The sequence below is a fragment of the Taudactylus pleione genome, unplaced genomic scaffold (assembly GCF_031769625.1).
Source record: "Taudactylus pleione unplaced genomic scaffold, aTauple2 ptg000086l, whole genome shotgun sequence".
NCBI lineage: Eukaryota > Metazoa > Chordata > Amphibia > Anura > Myobatrachidae > Taudactylus > Taudactylus pleione.
The window spans coordinates 32,013,522-32,034,136 of record NW_028284488.1 but is presented as its reverse complement, the minus strand read 5'-3'; the positions used below and the strand labels follow the sequence as shown (position 1 = coordinate 32,034,136).

At 42.2% G+C, this 20,615-nt stretch overlaps 1 protein-coding gene across 9 annotated transcripts in view; it reads right to left on the bottom strand.

Moving 5' to 3' along the window:
• Window positions 1–20,615, bottom strand: part of MAGI2 (membrane associated guanylate kinase, WW and PDZ domain containing 2) — a 1,049,810-nt gene that overhangs the window by 6,257 nt on the left and 1,022,938 nt on the right. Inside the window, exon 23 of one of the 9 annotated variants that reach the window (XM_088468811.1) lies at window positions 17,864–17,914. The exons of 7 other annotated variants lie outside the window; for them this stretch is intronic. In XM_088468811.1, coding sequence (XP_088324937.1) covers window positions 17,864–17,914 — 51 coding nt within the window. Of the gene's footprint in view, window positions 1–17,863; window positions 17,915–20,615 lie in introns of those variants that run through there. One more of the 9 variants, XM_088468814.1, reaches the window with a different exon arrangement.

Here is a 20,615-nt window from a genome sequence, read left to right as displayed (position 1 = left end):
AGTGCTGCACATGTGTTGTTAAATTCGTTAACCCAGCGCATGCGCAGCACTACCTACACGTGCGGTAAGTTTGTCCCCCCCCCCCCTCCGCTCACCTGCAGCTCACCCCCCCCCCCCCTTCAGCACTTACCTGTCCGCGCAGCAGCCCCCGGCTCTGTCCTGCTGGTCTGTCACATGGTCTCCCAGGAGACAGACCACAGTACAGATTAGAAAAAAAAAAAAAAAGTTTTTTTTTCTCTAATCTTTATTGTGTTCTGCTGGGAGAACACAGTGTCCGACCAGCCTCCGGAGCCAGAGGACGCACCAGACCGCTGGAGGGAGATGCCGGGGGACCTGTCCAGCTGGAAGCAGGTAAGTTTCACCTGCTATTTGCCACGTCACAGTGGCGGATAGTACCTCCATCAAGTTCCGAAAATTCATAATTTTCGGAATTTGATGAATACCATAATTTCCACATCCCCATACTAATGTATGGGGAGTGTGGAAATTAACGCAGGGGGGCTTAGCACAGGAGATATCACTGATATCTCCTGTGTTAAGTGGCTTCATGAATACTAAAATAACGTTATTTAAGGAAAATGTCCTTAAAAATATTAATTTAGTGTTGATGAATAGGCCCCTATGCGAGAAATGAAATTCTGTTGGCTTTGAAATGATTGTACTACATATGACTTAATGGGCAATCTCCTTCTCCTAATCAAGGAAATGTGAGTTTACAAATATATAAATACATATATAAGTTACCGGTAATATTGACTGGTAACATAAGTGACACAGGGGGAGAAAGAGATGGGAGGAAGAGTGGAAGAGAGAGATAAGAGGGACAGGGACGGGGGGGGGGAAGAAAGTGAGAAATGGGACAAGCAGGGGGAGAGTGAGAGACAGGAGGAAAGAGAGATGGGAGGGAGAGAGGAAAGAGTGAAATGGGGGGGGGAAGAGAATGATGGGAAGAAGAGGGGGGAGAGAGATATAGAAGAAAGAATGAGAGAAAGATGGGAGGAAAATCGAGAGGGAAAGAGAAAAGGGGGGAAGGTGGGAGGAAGAGAGAGTGAGAGATTGGAGGAGGGGGAAATGAGATGGTAGGAGGGGGCAAAGCAAGAGAGATGGGAGGAAGAAGGGAAGACAGGGGAGAGATAGGAAAGTGGGGGTAGAGAGGAAAAACCCTGCAATTTGCAGGTGCAATAGCTATATGTATATATATATTTATACACACTGTACATATATATATATATATATATATATATATTCCTGAGGACGTTTTTTATAACAAAATGCATTGGATGTTCTTTTTAATCATTTTGGATAACTATACCTAGGAAAAAAATTGCCATAGGGAGCTCCCACTCACCTGAGTGCAGTCTGCAATGGTTGGACAATCTCTTCTGTAAAGTTTGGATATAATTAAAGGTGGTGGAAAAAGTGTCCTAGGAAATAACTATATCTTGATTTCCATTATCTTTGAGCGGACCCATCCGCATAAGCTCATCTATAGGTTTTTAGAAGTATGCACAATATGCTGCGCTATATAATAAACCATTAATAAATAAATAATAATAATCAATTGCTGTTTTGTTTACTACACTATGAGCGTCTTCCTGTTTTTTTGTGTACGAGGGTGGTTCAATCAGGTAACAAGACCGCTTATGTGTGTAATGTCCTCTATTCCGTTCTAATTCCCCATCAGACCAGAGCAGGTAGACCACTGCTTCCCCTCATGGCCATTAGATTGCACCTTATATCAGTCATACTGTCGCAACATGACCAGTTGTATGATGGCGGGGCTGGCAGAAATATGGTCAAACATTGAGACGAGTAGTGTGATCAGATTTCTGTGACTAAAGGGCACATCAGCATCTAAAATTCATTGCCGACCTATCGAGGTGTACAGTGATAACGTCATGTCACAGAAACATGTTTGGGTTTGGTGCACTGCCTTTGCTAACAGCAGGACAGACATTCAAGCTGATCCGGCCGGCTAAGCACGTCCACCACAGATGAAAGTTTGTGTTGTATGAAATGCCTGATTCAGGAGGACAGACACATTTGAGTTAGTGATATTGCTGACAAACTGAACATCTCAGTGGGTACTGGGCCTGATTCAGCAAGGAACACAAGTGCAAACATGCACGCACCCGGTCGATTGTTGCCATCTGCGCATGCATCACAGTGCATGTGCACACGAACCAGCCACTGCGATCTAGACTGCGATCAACGCAGACCCATTGCAGAGTGATTGACAGGAAGTACTGTTTGGTGATGGCGACGGAGGAGTGATTGGACAAAGCGCAGGCGTGCCAGTGTATTTCAACGCCATTACAGGGGCGTGCATATATTAGCAACAGCGTCGGCATACACAGCATGAGCTCTAGCTGCGTACAGGAAGTTTAGCAATTTCTGGGTAAGATCTGACCTGCATGAGGCTCCGATGATACCGATGTTTTCGCAGACTTGCATGGTATTATGGATGTGAGTAAAGGGAAGTGGGCGTCTTTAGGTTGTGCTGTGGCGGCATTGCAATGGCAGTTATTTGCATAATTTTGTAGCAGAACTGCGTACGCGCTTGCTGCCTCGATCGGATCAGAAATCCTTGCTGAATCAGGCCCATTGTGCACAACAACGTTCATGAGCAACTGGAGTACAGAAAAAAAGTGTTCACACTGGGCACCAAAGCAACTCACAGAAGTTCACAAAACCAATACAATGGGAATGTCCCTTGTGCACTTAACATGGTACCATGAGGAGGGAGTGCAGTTCCTGCAGTGTATAGTTACAGGCGATGAAACGTGGGAGCATCATGTGACTCCGGATACGAAGCAAGCATCCATGACATGGAAACAGACATCGTCCCCACCATTAAAAAAATTCAAAACAACTCCACCAGCAAAGGAGGAGACCATGTTTTGGTACCACAAGGGCATGCTTCTTGTTTATTTCCTCACGAAGGAGGATACTGTGAATGTTGTCGGCTATTGTGACACATTGAGCCAGTTGCAGAGGGCAATTCATCAAACACAACCAGGGTAGCTGTAAACAGGCGTCGCATTGCTACACGATAACACTAGGCCAACTAGGCGATTTGCAAAAAACAGTGAAGTTCAGCAAGTCGTCATGTCCTGGCTTCAGGCGCTTGACACTGATTTCTTCTATGCCAGGATATATGCCATGGTGTACTGTTGGGACAAATGTTTAGACAATTTGGGCACTATGTGGAAAATGAATCTGTACCAAGGCCATACTATTGACTATGATTATACATATATATTTACGCAATAAGAGGTCTTGTTACTTTATTATTGGACCACACTCTTAAATATATTTTCACTTGTTTTCTAATAAAGTAATATATTATATGAATAACAGGATTCTCATATATTATTTAAATGAAGGAACTGAAAGAATGAATCTGTGCCTTCAGCCCCAGTGTGCATGTCTCTCAGTCTTCATCGCCCCTAATCTAATCATTCCATCCCTCTCTAAGCTTTTCTTCCATTTTCAAATCCATTTATCCTCCCCTTTATCAATCTATGTCATTATACCCCTTAAACATTTCTCCCCTACAGTGCATCCAGAAAGTATTCACAACGCTTCACTTTTTCCACATTTTGTTATGTTACAGCCTTATTACAAAATGGAATAAATTCATTTTTGTCCTCAAAATTCTACACACAATACCCCATAATGACAACGTGTAAAAAGTTTTTTTGAGATTTTTGGAAATTTAATAAAAAAAACCCCACTAAGAAATCACATGTACATAAGAATTGTCAACCTTTGCTCAATACTTTGTTGATGCACCTTTGGCAGCAATTACAGCCTCAAGTCTTTTTGAATATGATGCCACAAGCTTGGCATACCTATCTTTGGGTAGTTTCGCCCATTCCTCTTTGCAGCACCTCTCAAGCTCCATCAGGTTGGATGGGAAGCGTCGGTGCACAGCCATTTTCAGATCTCTCCAGAGATGTTCAATTGGATTCAAGTCTGGGCTCTGGCTGGGCCACTCAAGGACATTCAGAGTTGTTCTGAAGCCACTCCTTTGATATCTTGGCTGTGTGCTTAGGGACGTTGTCTGCTGAAAGATGAACCGTCGCCCCAGTCTGAGGTCAAGAGTGCTCTGGAGCAGGTTTTCATCTAGGATGTCTCTGTACTTTGCTGCATTCATCTTTCCCTCTATCCTGACTAGTCTCCCAGTTCCTGCCGCTGAAAAACATCCCCACAGCATGCTTCACTGTAGGGATGGTATTGGCCTGGTGATGAGCGGTGCCTGGTTTGCTCCAAACATAACGCCTGGCATTCACACCAAAGAGTTCAATCTTTGTCTCATCAGACCAGCAAGTCCTTCAGGTGCATTTTGGCAAACTCCAGGTGGGCTGCCATGTGATTTTTACTAAGGAGTGGCTTCCGTCTGGCCACTCTAATATACAGGCCTGATTGGTGGATTGCTGCAGAGATGGTTGTCCTTCTGGAAGGTTCTTCTCTCTCCACAGAGGAAAGCTGTAGCTCTGACAGTGTGACCATCGGGTTCTTGGTCACCTACCTGACTAGGACCTTTCTCCCCCAATCGCTCAGTTTAGATGGCCGGCCAACTCTACGAAGAGTCCTGGTGGTTCTAAACTTCTTCCATTTACGGATGATGGAGGCCACTGTGCTCATTGGGACCTTCAAAGCAGCAGATATTTTTCTGTACCCCAGATTTGTGCCTGGAGACAATCCTGTCTCAGAGGTCTACAGACAATTCCTTGGACTTCATGCTTGGTTTGTGCTCTGACATGCACTGGCAAGTGTGGGACCTTATATAGACAGGTGTATGCCTTTCAAAATCATGTCCAATCAACTGAACTTACCACAGGTGGACTCCAATTAAGCTGTAGGCACATGTCAAGGATGATCAGTGGAAACAGGATGCACCTGAGCTGAATTTTGAGCTTCATGGCAAAGGCCATGAATACTTATGTACATGTGACTTCTTATTGTTTTTTTTAAATTAAATTTGCAAAAATCTCAAAAAAACATTTTACACGTTGTCATTATGGGGTATTGTGTGTAGAATTTTGAGGACAAAAATGAATTTATTCCATTTTGGAATAAGGCTGTAGTGGAGTTTGACTGGGGTGGTACACCTGTCAAACCGTAACGCAGGTGTCCTAAGGCGAGGACAGAAACCTCCCGTTGAGCAGAAGGCAAGTCCTGATACTAATGATGACAGTTGCAGCTGCAGACAGAAAACTAGTGGGCAGGAGGGCATTTTACATGCAGAAACACATGGATATTTGGCATACATGGGCAGTTTCTCACATTGCCATAAGCTAGTAAGTAGGCTGCTGCGGCAGTACAGAAAAGCGACCACAGATGCACACAACTCAGTACAAGCCCCATCATGCGAATGCAACTCCGGCCGCTTGCTACAAATGGAATATAAATGAAATACAAACAGAATGCTAATGCCACAATATATGTTCTAAAGCGTACACATCTAAATCACACTGCCCCACTCTTCTGTAAGTGGGAAACATCATCATCGGCACTTATGCTGGGTACACTCCGTAAGATGGTGCGACCCAACATTGCAATGTAACTATACACTGCGTGTTAGGTACACACTGCACGATCCGGTGTATGATGGCACGATGTATCATTACATGCTGCATGTTACAGTACCGAGTCATTCTTTGCATCATCCCATCTGTCGTGGAGAACAGCAGAGAGGACGATGTGATGAACAACAGATTGAATATACACACTATATGATGTGCACAAAATATCGTTCCATTTCACGTCTGAACGATATATATTGCATAGTGTGTACCCAGCTTTACACCTATCACATGTTAGGTGCAGGAGCTGTAACTGAATTTGGAGTCCACAATACTTACCCTCAACTCAGAATAGTAATTAACTCAGGCTACACGCCCACAACACACCCATGAGACAGTTCTCTTGCATGCATACACATTGATGCTGCCCTGTTGTCACCCAGAAATGCCCATTTAGCTGCAGCAGAGAAAGGGCTGAGATGCGTACGACTCTGAATCATGCATACGTTAATAAAAATGTATCTGCTCTCTATGCAACTATGCAATGGATGACCATCGATAGCTTGGCCAACCGATGTTCATCCCTGTTTTTTGACTGACTGGTCTGTAAGCCAATCAGAACCTGGCGGCGTGGCTTGCGGGTGCCAGAGCTAAGCTACGCGTCCCGGCACCTTGTAATTAAAAAATAATAATAATTCAATTATGCTTAAACATTGATGGAGAGAAACCACCTGGTTCTCCCCCATCGATGGAAAAGCATTTGACATCAGCCAGAAAAGAGTCCACTACATAATAGACAGGGGCATATTAATCAGTCACAGACACACCCCTCTAATAAAATCCCTGTCGGGAAGAAACAAGTTAGTGAAATACACTTGTTGATCACCACTCTGGATGGAGCAGTATTAAATCTGCATACCCACATGGTAATGATCTTCTGCCCCATAGATTGAAGCCGGGACATTGCAGAAAACTGACAATAGTAGCAGCTGTGTTGGTTAGAGAACACGGCGAGAACGGGTGGAACACTCCGCGCTGAATAATAGGAAACCCTGCAATCTATTCCCAGCTGGGACAGCGTGAGTCTCTGCTGAACAGCCGCACAGAGCTGCAGGAGCAGACGCATTGCATATTTGGTGAGCCCCGTACTTTGTTTCTTTGAGTACTGGACCCTGGTGGGACTGTGGGGAGGTTGCCGGCTCAGCGGTGAACCTGCTGCGGAATACGGCAAGCTGCCGGTCACCTGCACAGTTGGGCTTTGAGATTTGCTTACTATTAGCCAGACGCAGCTTTCAGGCAACACCTCAACAGATATCAATAATAAGGAAATTGATTGAGAACTTTCTCTCCTTTTCCTGCTTACCTGTGGATTTTTATTTGTGGACGGGACTTTATACTTATACAAAAGAGACCTTAAACAAAGATTCATGAGATTGTGGGGTTTGGAAACTATCCTAAAACAAATCAGAATCATTGTGCTACAAGTCAGCTTAACATCTAATTGTGGTGATTCGAGACTATAATAGAAACAGTGTTTCAACATGATTTATTGCAACAACTGATAAACACAGAGTTGACAACTGCTTTAATGTCTGTTCATATGCAGAGAATGAGATACACTATCTTTAGATATCAGGCAGATACCTGTCCATTCATTGTTTGAATTATTATCCATTTTTTAATGTTTACGTCGCTTTTGTATTTTTACATGTGATATATTTACTGTTGATGTCCTATATATTTATGAGCACTGATTGTTTTATTATTTAAATAAATGTAAATTTTTTTTATTTTAATTATCTCTCCATATATATCTTTTGAAATTAGATCATTATGCACTGTGTGATGCAGTGCTGTTAAATTTTCTATTTGTATTTTCTCCTCTGGTCAGCAACCATGTTAACAGCAGCGTGAAACACAGTTTTAACTTACCTTATCCTAACAAGCGCCTGTGACTTTAGGCCCTCATTCAGAGCCGCTCGTTAGCGGCAGTACGCTCGTTCCGAGCGATGTTTGCACATCTGCGCATGCGTACGGTTTTTAGTACGCATGCGCGAACCAGTCAGTGCGGCCGAAAATCGTTTGTACGCTATATAGCGAGTGCCTGCTATTTTGAGTGACAGAATGAGGCGTATGTGGGTGGTAACAGGGGAAGGTGCTTGAAAAGGGGGAGTGGAGATCCGAACGCAGGCGTGCTTAAAGGTCAAAACGGGCGTTTTATGGGTGTGTATATTTAAAACAGCAGCGTCATTGACCACGTCACTGGGTTATTTTATAGCCAGAACTGCTCGCAAATTTGTGGTAGCAAACACCAACCACAAGAATAGCGAGCAGTTCATACGCTGGTCGATGTACTCGATTAATCTAATAAATAGCGGACATGACGTATGGTGCGAGCGGCCAGGGGGCGTTTTTAACAAATAAACGAGCGTATGTTTTGCTCGCTCGTTCAGACTTAGAGGTGTGAACAGACTGCAATGTGCGTACGGATCATTTGAATAGCCACCCCTTGTTTTTAAACGAACGACCGCAAATAGCGAACGGCTCTGAATGAGGGCCTTAGTCTTTTCTTTTTTTGCTACATGTTAATCAGTCACCAAGGTCTAACTCTATCTACCCTGGCCAAGCTTGGTTTATCCATAAATGAGCTAAAATCTGTTTTGACTCCATCCCACAGGAAATACCCCTTTCTTTTTTATTCTGGTGGGTCTTCCAGAAAAGTGGTTAGAATTAAGTTTCAATGATAGTTCAAAGTCAGAATATACATTTAAAGGACTTAGACAAAGCTTTTAGAAAAATGACGGCCTTACACCTGAGCCTTTTCCATGTTCCCTTACACAGCAAACAATCACAGAACCTATTGAGATTTGCATTTCTAAAAGGTTGGGGATCATTCACTCAGAATCAGGCAGTGAGAGGCAACTGGTCCACAATGGAGCAGTAGGCTTATATCAATCTGCTCAAGTTAAGGCACATTAGTCCTTAGAGCTTTAAATCCCAGTCACCTATGGGAATTTGCAGTTTAATTTTGTCTGGACAACAATTGTGGTGTCTTACTCGAACAGGATGGCACGCTCAATTTCTCTACCACGAAGCCCTAGTGATTAGCAAATGGGCCATTCAAAGGATATTCACCTAACAATAATTACATTCTGGGAAAACTAGATTAACTGGACAATTTTCCATCGCCAACATCTGATTTTGGGGAATTTTGCCTTTAATTAATATTTCAAACAATGATTCAAGCCTTCAGGGGTTCCTAGAATAGATTGTTTTGCAAATCCTTCTAAAACTAAGATTCCCACCTTTGTGTCCAGAGTGTGGGAACATTCAAGGGGGGTGTAATATCTTTCCCATGGTCAGACCTTATTCTCCCATATTCTCTCCCACCGCCTGCTTTTTTTTTACTGAAGTTACTGCACAGAATGAGAGCAGACCAGGTATTCCATTTAATACTTGTTTATTCTCTCTGGCCATCCAGGATATTGTTTCCTCTAATCAGTTAGTTGTGCAAAGGGCCCAGAATTCCTCTGGAACTTTCCAAAGACTGCTTCAAGGGTACTTCAGAACTCCTGGACAAGTTGCAGCTGTGCATATGGAGAACGATCTTAATGGGCTACTAACAAGACTTAGGCCCTCATTCAGAGCCGGACCCTCTGAGCAGAGCGCACGATCTGAATGAGGGCCGTCCTCCATAATTATGGAGCGTCCTCCTGGACGCTCGTATAGCTGTGGGTCACCACCCACAGCCTATACGAGCGTGCAGGTTGATGGCTGCGATGGTCTTGACCATCGCGACCATCGCCACTGCGAGCCGGAGCCTGCGGTTGAGTTTCTCAACCGCAAGGCCCGGAGTGATTTTGGCTCTATCAGAGCCAAAATCACTCCCACTGACATCACTAGTGATGTCAGTGGGCCGGCTTCTGACGGTAGGCGTTCCCTGGGGAACGCCCCCGTCTGGGAGGCACGCCCCCGGCACGCCCACTAAAGGGGGCGTGCTGTCAATCAACATCGACAGCACGCCCCCTTTGACGGTAGGCGTTCCCTTGCCTGCTTGACTTACATCTCAGCAGTGTTCAGGAGCACAGCAGACACTGGGGAGGGTGCAAGGATTTAGAGGGGCCAGCAGGTCCCTCTGAGATTGTCGGCTGCTGAAATTATCTGCAGGAACTGTATGATCGGCACTGGGTTGTACATGCTTTCAGCTCCTGCTCTGCTATCTGTCATATAATATAATAATATATAATATGACAGGCAACAGCGCAGCAGTGTCGGAAAGACTGCACATCCCATCAGAGGCAAGCCACGGCCAGCCGGGAGCTTATATGTCCAGCCTGCCCAGTTTCTCCTAGAGTTTTCCAGGTGTCTCTTGGCATTTGCCTATACTTAGGGCAGGCTCTGCATTGGTCACACATATTTACACATTTTAATAATTATTTTTCACTTGGGTGAAGTGTAGTTTTTTTATTTTTTATTGATTGCATATTGTGTGTGTGTGTGTGGGGGGGGGAGCGGGGTTAGATACTATTACTTTATGCACAGCAGGTAGATATTTTTGTGGCAGTTTTTTCAGCAAGGACTTTAATACACAAGGTTTATTTCAAAAGGAACTTTATTTCACATAGATATATATTTTGCTCAACTTGATCAACGTCACTGTATTGTTTTGTCATAAGTATATTTCTGAGGTTTTGGACACTCATACGTAAAATTGGGCTGCATTGAGGAGCACTAGATCAGTGCATTAATAGGGGCAGCGGGGTCTGTCAGCCTGGTAAAGTGAGCAGGTGCTGAATGCTGGTAATATCAGGGTGGGTCTGGGTGATGCTATAAATGCAGGAGGCTAGATGTTGCAACACTAGGGTGCATGGTGGTCTTCCATCTGTTTGCACGAAAGGGCTGCAAGCATTAACGGTGCTGGACTACTGCTGATCACAAAGGTGACTTATAAGCCACTGTTTTTAATTATCTTACAACTTAATAGTCAATTTTTATATATTATCCACTAAAGTCTCTGCCACTTCTGGTACAGTAACATTCCTTATCAGTTGTTTTTGTGCCGCTTGGTTTGCCATGAGGAAGGTAGGTTATGAGGTGACACCCAGCTGGTCCTGGAGCAGCTGGTGTCATTTACGCAGGCTGCACTTAGAACATCTTTGCAGATGACAGATGTGACTGGCTACATCTTTGCTCATTGCGCGCCATACAGGCTTCTAAGGCGCAGTGAGACTTGACAACATCCACAGCATGCAATACACAGCTTCACCGCGGGGTGGCCAGTGTTCCACTGAATAAGTGTGTATACAGTTTAAGTGGTGAATAACACAGCAGTGGATGGATACAGTATGGCACTACAGAATACAATAGAACAGTAAGCCCTGACAGGCGGACCAATCACATACTGTACAGTACTGCAGAGTGTAAACAGTGACTTTAATACAGTATACAGTATTGTTGTAATTCTGCACGGCAGGCTATTTTTGGCAGTGATGTGTGGCACTCACACAGTGATGGCTTGCCTTAGAAATTAGTAGTGGGTTTTAGCAGCGCTGTATGAAATTGTCAATGAACCACAAATCTCAGCCCAGAAAGAGGTGTCTTTAGATTGCAAACAGTGTGTGGTTTATGCCGCACACTTGCGTCAATGTCGGCACTGCTGTGCTGCTTGGAGTTTGTACAATGTGTCGCTAATCGGTACACATCAGTAAGTGCTGGTCACTGCAGCACTGTAGAAAGTGTAGTGCTCACACAGTGATGACTTGCCTTAGAAAATGAGTAGTGGGACTAGAGCAGTGGTGTATAAAACCATCACTGAACCACATGTCTCAGCCCAGAAAGCGGTGTTTCTGGATTACAAACTGACCGTGCGTTTTATGCCGCACACTTGCAGCAATATTGGCACTGCTGTGCCACTAGGAGCTGGACAACATGTTGCATCAGTACACATCAGTAAGTGCCGATCATTGCAGCACTTTGAAATCTTTGGAGTGGGTGCTGTGATAACATTTCACACTTGGTATTCCCTGTAGGTCCCTGCCCCAAAGCAAGCAAGAGCCTTTCATTAACATAATTAAGGACGCCTTGTTCGCCATTTAAGCAGTCAGCTCAAGGTCTGCCCTTGCAATTACAGTACTCGTGGCCTGAAAAGGAGAGGAATGGTGACCAACTGGAGAACAGCTGTGCCGCTAGGAGTTTGTACAACATGACGGTGTTTTCCGTCATTGGCTGGGCCGCCAGCCATTCAGTGACCACTCTAATGTAAGCGGCCACTGATAGGCTGTAAGCCGCATGTGACTGGCACTTACTGAAGTGTACCAATTAGCGACATGTTGTACAAACTCCAAGCGGCTGACATTGCCGTAAGTGTGCGGCCTAAAACGCACAGTTTGTAATCCAGAGACATCTCTTTCTGGGCTGAGATTTGTAGTTCAGTGATGGTTTTATACAGTGCCCTTCAAACCCAATTGTTCATTTCTAAGGCATGTTATCACTGTGTGAGTGCCACACATCACAGCAGAACAATGTCACACGGACTGGCACAGACTTTTCTAAAATAAAGTTATCTTGCTGATACCTGTATCTAGCATAATATACTATAGTAATGATAGCAGATCACATTTATAAATTGTTTTTCAAAAGTGTACTCAGGACTTGAGTGTACTTTTTTGACACACTCAATTACAGCTCTCGATCCATGACAACTATAGCGTACCTAATGACAGGTTCAGTCTGCCAATCAGCGGTGGTACTACAGACGTTGCATTGTCTTTTTTTTTTATGCATGCGCAGTGCAATTTAGGAAAAGCAACATCTGGTGGACAGAAAGTTGTATTACACTCTCCGGCTTTTCCTGCGCTTCAGTACGTTACAAAGCGACTCAATACGACTACAGCACGGTGCGCTGCATGGTGTATGGAGCAAAGATGTAGCAGGACACGTATATTGTTTTAAGTATAACAATTTGCAGCAGTAGGTGTCTATAATCTTAATTAATGTGCATTATGAATAGGGGCAAGGGTGGTGTAACTACCATAGGTGCAAGGGGGCCCAGAGCTGAGGGTAGGCCCATCTTCCTTGTCAAAGTTACATGTGTTATAGGCATTTTTCACCATTGGGCGGTACACAGGGGCCCTTACAAACTTTGGCTATGGGGCCTTCAAATACCCATTTACGTCCCTCTATAGGGGATTAGGTTTATAAAATATTATTATTAGGTGCAGCAAGCATTGACTCATCATGGGTGGTACAGCATGTCAACAGTCAGAATGTCGGCAATTATATTTCAGCCTAACACGAACCCTAAATGCAGCCTAATCCAAAATTCCTCTGTTTACAATGTCGACATTATGACAGTGTCGACATCTGAATGTTGCCATTCTTACCCAGGCGACATTCTGAATGTTGACATTGAAACCATGTCATCATTATCGTGTCAAAATTTTGAATGTGGACATTCTGAATCTCGCCATCTCTGGCTACATTACATGATATAGAACCTGATCAGAGAAGTACACTATTGCCATCGCTGCTGTGATTTTGTAAGCAGAGGTACCAAAAATGTGCTAATGTCGTGAACATCGGGATTTGTATTGAGACACCCACAGACGCCTTCGCAAATCCAAGCATACATAGATCCTTCCATAATCAGTTTCCTGAGTAACCCCATGGCTGCGCAGAATGACCGTCTAAACGGAGACCCTGAAGCCATGTTTTGTGCGTACGGGATTGCAGAGACAGACACACCTGCGATTTGGCGACCACGTTACATCCCTTAAATGGCCCTTAACTGTCAATCACTCTGTGAATAAAAAGTTGCAGAGAATAAAAGTTAATGAGAATGTATTATTGAGTCATTATACTGATTTATTACTTGATTATAACTTTGATAATGGAAAATACATTTATTTTATTGCATTTGTGAAATTTAGGTTAAGCCAGTTTTATGAGGCAGGAACTTTATATGTGTATTTTATATTAGTTAATCCACTTATACTGAAGTCCAGTCAGTGACATCACAAGGGGCTGTGCGGACCGCACCAGAGTGTCACCCGCCAAGGGGTTACACCAAGGTGCAGACTCCCCCCTCAGTGACAGGAGCCGGGTGCTGCACAGTAGAATTACGTGTAGCACTCGGCTCCTGACACAGTGAGGGAGCTGGCACATCAGACAGGCTGCTCCCTGGGGGAAGCCTGCACCTCCGGTGTGACAAAAACGGGACTCGGACCACGAGGCCACGCCCCCTCCATGAGGCCACGCCCCCTTCTCCCGGCCCAGCGCAAATTACGAGCCCAGCCATCACTACTCCCCGCACTGGATGTCAGATGAGGTAGGGACGCCACTGAGTCCAGTACTGATTTCTATAAGTTAAACTATACCATAGATACTGGAGAATGATAATTTAATCCTCTCTGTCCATGCAATAATACTGAACTGCTTTAAATTATTATCATTCTGTCAACAATTTAAGAGGTCCAATCACCCTTCATTATTTTTTGTTTTAATACATATTTGTTCACCTTATATTATTACTAATTTTTTTAAACCCCATCGCTTACAAAAGATGTTAAATTATTTTAACAGTTGTAAGATTGCAGCAGGGCATTCTTACGCCTTCGCTGGTCTGTTATTATCCAGTCTTGTTTTTATTACTGTTCTATTACGGTTTTGTTCGCAAATATAATGCGCAATGAAATGTTGTGGTGCTATACAAGTAAATAATAACAATAACAGAGCATGCTTTATTTTATGTTCCGTGCTCTCTTGCAGGAAGGCTTACTCCAGACTGCAGAGCAGGAGAACTGTGAGATATAGAGGAGAAGCTGGCCCAGGGGTGAGCATGGAGCAGTCTGAATACTTGCCTTGGAAGTCACATAGAGCTATCACAACAGCTAACACAAGGGTTGGCTTCTACTTCATACTTCAATCCTCTCCTTTTCTGAAGAGGTAAAATTAGTGTTTTCCTGGTTATGGATATCTGTAATATGCTGCAACACTACCCAGACCTGGTTACAGGAGATTATTCTGTTATTAGAGTACTTACTACAGTGTAGTGAAGTTGTATATATTTCCAATGCTTTCCGTTTGTGCATACCTGTATAATGAAAGGTCACCCTGTCTCTCACAGCACAAACACTGGTGCCGCCCTGACAACTCTAACATTATCAGAACTCTGCCTGGTTCCAGCTCCTGCATATTTAATATGCAGTACAGATGTGTTTGTAAAGCACATTTTAATACGCAATTTTGACCTTGAATAGTTTTTACCCAAAGCTATGAAACAGCCGGGACATTTGGATCTCAAATTGAACCTGTCTAATTTTATGATGTAATATAATTTTCACTCATTATATCAGTCTGTTTTCCACACCAGAAGTTTTAGAAATTAAGTTAGTATTACTAAGAATTATTTTAGCTGCCAATATTCACTGACAGAGTGACTGCTGCAATAATAATATGGAGTTACTTCAACACAACACAATTCTTTGCCTATTTTATTAGATAATATCGTAAGGAAAATAATTTTGTTGATTGTTTAATTCTGACATGTGGTTAGCTCTGTATGATGAGCAGTGGGACTTTGGCTTATGGCTACAGCAATTACACAGTTATATTGTTCATAGAATTTTTATTTAGTGGGCAATTGGTCTATATGTAATAGCATAAATATTCTTCCCATTTCCCTGAATATGATGGACAGGGGGATACAGTACCCACCATACACAAGTAATTTCCCCATTCAATGCTGGCCTGTTTCTGTATATGGTGGCGATTATTACTGTATGTAATTAAACTGTGATATAAGTAGCCCTATATGTACAATAATGACATCATATTACCTGACAATTCTGTGTATAAAATATATTCTTTGGTACATTAATATAGGCCATTTTCAGCATACAGTGTACTGTACTATATGTTTTATATATGGATGTTGTGATCACTCATGGTATCTGATCCCAAAACATGGGATTATGCAAACTGTATGTTGTATTCATGTATCCATGTATATTCTGTATGGAAATTATGTTATTATCAACCTGTATGCCCATTGCTATTATGTTTGAACCTTTTCTACATGGGTCAGTGCTGATATCAAAGGGCTAAGCCCACTCAGCACGCACATCTGTTAAAAGCCTAAGGTCTGGATATACTAAGGGGTAAAATGCGGTCAAACCACCGAAAATGCTTTTCTCATATGTACCTAGCTTGCCTGGACCAGGCGTTACCCAATAGAAGCCTATGTGCTTCTTATCAGGTTTCTTCTGAGAGGGATCCAATCGGATCCCTCCCAGTGTCCCCCGTGGCAGCATGCCCCGTTCTGAGCATGCATAGAGGGACTTCTGGGTAACAAACTTGGAAGTTGCTTTAGCATCCAGGTATCGCAAAGGACAACTCTTATCTGGAGAGCTGGTCTTGTATGTACCCGATAAGACATGGGATGTACTGCATCGCGGATGTGATGCTTAATACATCCCGTACTAAGAGTGTTTATTTATCCCCGGCATGACCTGAAGGAGAGGTCTGTATCCTTATCTTCCCCCTTTGAAAACACAAAGTAAATAGTCACTGCACTATGAAAGTGACAAACTTTTTGAAGCTAGAGACAGAGTGATATTGCCCAGGTCACATAACACTGCAGATCACTGAATCTGAAATATTTCCTGCCATAGGGATAAGTCAGTCACATATCAATGACAGGAATGATGTTGTAAATTGTCGATAAACCCTGTCAGCTTGGCCAGGTAAATCTGTACTGGAAGACCCAGGCGGTCCTATTCTGATATTAGGCCCTGTTACCTTGACAGGGAGAACCTGTTTAAGCAGGAATAAAAGAATGGGATGTCCATAAAAAGACATGTCACTCAGCATTCAATGTTAATTTATGGGAGAAGCATTTAGGCTGAGATGTACCAATAACATTGTAAGTGTCCTGAAACTCCTTTTTATTTATTTAATTATTTGCATGTATAAATCTGTATGTCATTTTTATCAATCATTTTTGTAATTAAGCTTTGGAAACATTTTTCGGATTAAATGCATTTAATCTAGAATACTCTCCATGATTCTTATTGAACCTGTGAGACCCATGCTACATACCTGTGTGTAATTGAAGGTGAAATAGTATTCATTTGTTCAAGAAATGCAAAGGGACAGTCATTCCCATTTGTGGTGGCAGTGTGATTATGATAAGTAACTGAGGTGCGCCATTGTCACGACCAGCTAGTCCAGATTGCTGTATCTGAGTCATCCCGGGCTCGTAACAATGGATAACAACATTATAAATAAAATATTTCACTGCAGGGAGTACGGATGCTATGGGGCTCAGAGATGAGATGGGCCTGGCAATGCGGGTCTTCACTGCTCATGTGCCCAGAAGAGGTGCTCTGAGTTTCTCTTATGAAAGCCCAGCAGGTCTGAGATGGTGGAGCAGAGCCGCAGACCCTCAGCCCCAAATATTTATATGTCGTTTCCCCAGGGCCGTAACTAGGGTAGTGTGACCGCAGGGCAGGGGGCGCTGTTTGGACCTGTTAATTTTCCTGTTTATAATCATTCTCACTTGTAGCTTCCTCTTCTTTTATCCCCAGCATCTCCTGGCCTCCCCTATCTCCTCCCTGGCCCTTCCCCATGAGGCCATGGTCCTTTTTCAGTGGACTATCTTATGTCCCTATTTACAAAATGGGAGGGGGCGACAATGCTCTCTCTGGCACAGGGCACCAAGAGTCTAGTTATGGCTCTGCGTTTCCCATCTAATAGCATGGTCTCCCCTTTGCAGAGTGATTTATATAAATGTCTGCAAGGCAGGATACTGTATATGTGCCAGTTTTGTAGAGAACACAAACAGAGAAATATTGAATATTTTAGTAGAAGACAGATAAAGAGATCTCCCCCTTTGAAAACCTTGGATTATCATCGTGTTGAATTTACCACTTTTGCTAATTTCACATGAAGTCTCTTCTGTAGTTCTGAGGGTGATACTTCGTGATTACATTTTATTACAGAAATGCTTACTCCTACATCCTTCCTTACAAAAAATATTTTAAAAGCCGTCTTGCTTATTGCATAATGTGATTTTTGAAACTAGTATGTAACATATTAAGTTATTGCAGCACTAAATCATGCTGCCCCGATCCTTCATTTAATTCTCAAAAAAGAGCACAACACCATCCATTATATCTTCCGACCTGCTCATCTATACTTACCACAGGTATGCAATATACTATACTTTGAAGTTGGCTCAAAAATATTACTGTGCTATTAGACATGATCAGAAACATTTATTGCTGCCATTAAGGAACATCCTGTTAGCAGAAAATCACATACATTAAACTTACCAATTGAACAAATCTTCTGAAAGCTGAGACCAATATAAAAAGCTTGGAAGCCTGCATATGGCAAAGAGGACAATCAATAGGAGAAGCCATTGAAAGAGCGTTGGGTGACATAATGGAAAAAGACTTAATAGGCTGATGATTTACAGTCTTCGTCTGAATTACCTCTGAGTCATCTAAAGTTGACAGCACCATCTGAGGTGGAGGTACCCAGAGCTATCAGTAGTGCCAGCAGTGAAGGCGGTAAGAATTCCACTGAACTGCGTAGGGAATAAATTAACAAACACAACAAGATTCCAATACTCAGATGCTCAGGAACCTTCTCAATACGCTGTTTTATTTTGCATTTACCATTCTAGAGAAAAAAATGTATGCAAACTGCCTGACATCCATAAATATGTACAAAAAAACATTTGAGATAGATCTCATACTGATCAATGTTTATTTGTTAATATTTTACTGTGCAGGATTTATCTCTACAGTTATAGGTACAAGTGGAATGGGGACTATCCCTTTATTATAGTTGGCCAATAAATTGTAGGTAGGTGTAGTTATTGTCAAACACAATGCATCAACTTTACAAAAAATAACCCACAATGTGCGGTAGCCCATAGCAATGAATAAGCAATTAGCTTAAATCCTACAAGGGCAAGTAGTCCATGAACGTAGACATCTCATTAGTTGCTATGGGATTACTGCACAGGCATACTTTGCAAGTAACTAATCCAAAACTGGAATTAAGGTGTTCTATATATATAGCTAAATAAATTACCATATGAAATTGTGGTGATGCAGTTTAGTGTTATGAAGCAATTAATTTTGTGGTGGTGGATTTATTGAAGAATAACATGAACTAAGCCAAGAAGACTATTTGTCAAAGTGTATGATATATATAGCTTATATATTTTAGTTTGTGTAACCCAACTTAAAGTATGAGAGACTGTGTACTTAGAAAGTTGGTGCTTTGAGCATCTGACCATGGACTCTCATTAACCACTGTGTTGTTTTCCGAAGCAAATAATCGTCTCTTGATATCCTGTAATATTCCAGGTCACTTTAGAGATCAAAGACCTGCCCACTACATTTTGGAAGGCATCTTTTTAAATACAAAGTGATAAGCATCCTTGGTAACAGAATAATACTATATTTACCTGGAATATAAATGGAGACGCAACACTGCAATAAACTCTAAGCAGGTCTTTTCCAAAAATATGTGGAAAAGATAATGTCCTAATTAACACAAAGAGGGAATTCAAACTGCCAACAGCATGGTCGTGTGTTGCCCTGAAGCAGTATGGCATGGACAGGGTGCCAGAGTGCATTGCTGTGCTATGTTATCATGCAAAGTGCAGTGTGTTTCATAAACAACATGCCAAGTGTCTGCTATAGTCTCAGTAATTCATTGGAAAATATCAGCATGCAGCTCTTCTCTTATGGGTTGTATAGCCCATCAAAGTATCTTGTTGTTGCCATCTTATAATTTGTACTTCAAAAATGGACATAGGATTTTAAAAAATATATACATTTTTTCCTTAAATAAAATATATATCGTTTCAAAACAGCTTCCATGGCTGGACTGACTTTTTTTTTTTTAATTCTTTTCTGAATCTACTAATACAGTGTGCCACTTCTGGCCAGGTGTGACCGAGATTCACACTCAGATATTCTGCTGAGCTAGTACATAGTTTAAGTGCACAACTGCAGATCTCTCTCTCTCTCTATATATATATATATACATGGTGGCTATGTGACGCTGTGCTTTATTACATAAGGGTCAGTACTTATTAACAAACATTCTACACATGTTCAGTGTCCTACAGAACAAGATGTAGCTGAAAATATATACTATGGAAAATGGACCGGTAAATTCAAATTGACGATATAATTTAAATAAATGATTTTGCCAGAAAATTAGTCAAAATGTCCCTAATGTCCATCCCAATATTTTCTTGACATGGTGCACTAGATTAAGGGCTATTAGATACTGCAGAACAGAAGCGTGTATATATATATATATATATATATATATATATATATATATACAAAACAAGAATTCCTCTTTTCAAAGGACTACAATTGTGTAGTCGAATGATAATATATTAAATGCTATAATAAAGGGTTATTTTTTCACTTACTCTTTTCTAATTCATTTGGATTATATGTGGCACACATGTTAAGTGCGCAACTGTGTTTTTTGAAATAGAAAAAGACCCAAAACAACTACATACATAGATGGACCCAACCATTCTGCTGCCTAAAGGCTTTACCGGAAACTGTGTCTTTGTAATAATATAATGTACATTCTAAACATCAAATATTGATATTTTAGTCATAATTAACTAGTAAAAAGCTAGCAACACTTATCCACGTCTACATTTTACATGAAATTCTGCTGCCTGAGTGTTTCTTATAGCAAGATCACCCGATAACATACAGATGTGTCCACATACATCTATCCTCCATGCGCTACAAGTTGAGATACACTTAATGTGTGAGCGCAATGCTCTGTATCGCAGTGCGTCTTTTTGTGCAAGTTTTTCCCTTAAACTGCGTCTTATTTGCAAAACCGACACAAACATCTTCTGCTGATTCTGTGTGCAACTGCGGTTATATCTGCATGCGAAATGCTACGTTACATGGTCAGCGGCTGTGACACTGTAACGTAGCATTTCACAAGCAGATATAACCGCAGTTGCACACAGAATATAGGCATGCCGGATATAATTTGAATCAGCATAAGCTGCTTGTGTGCCCT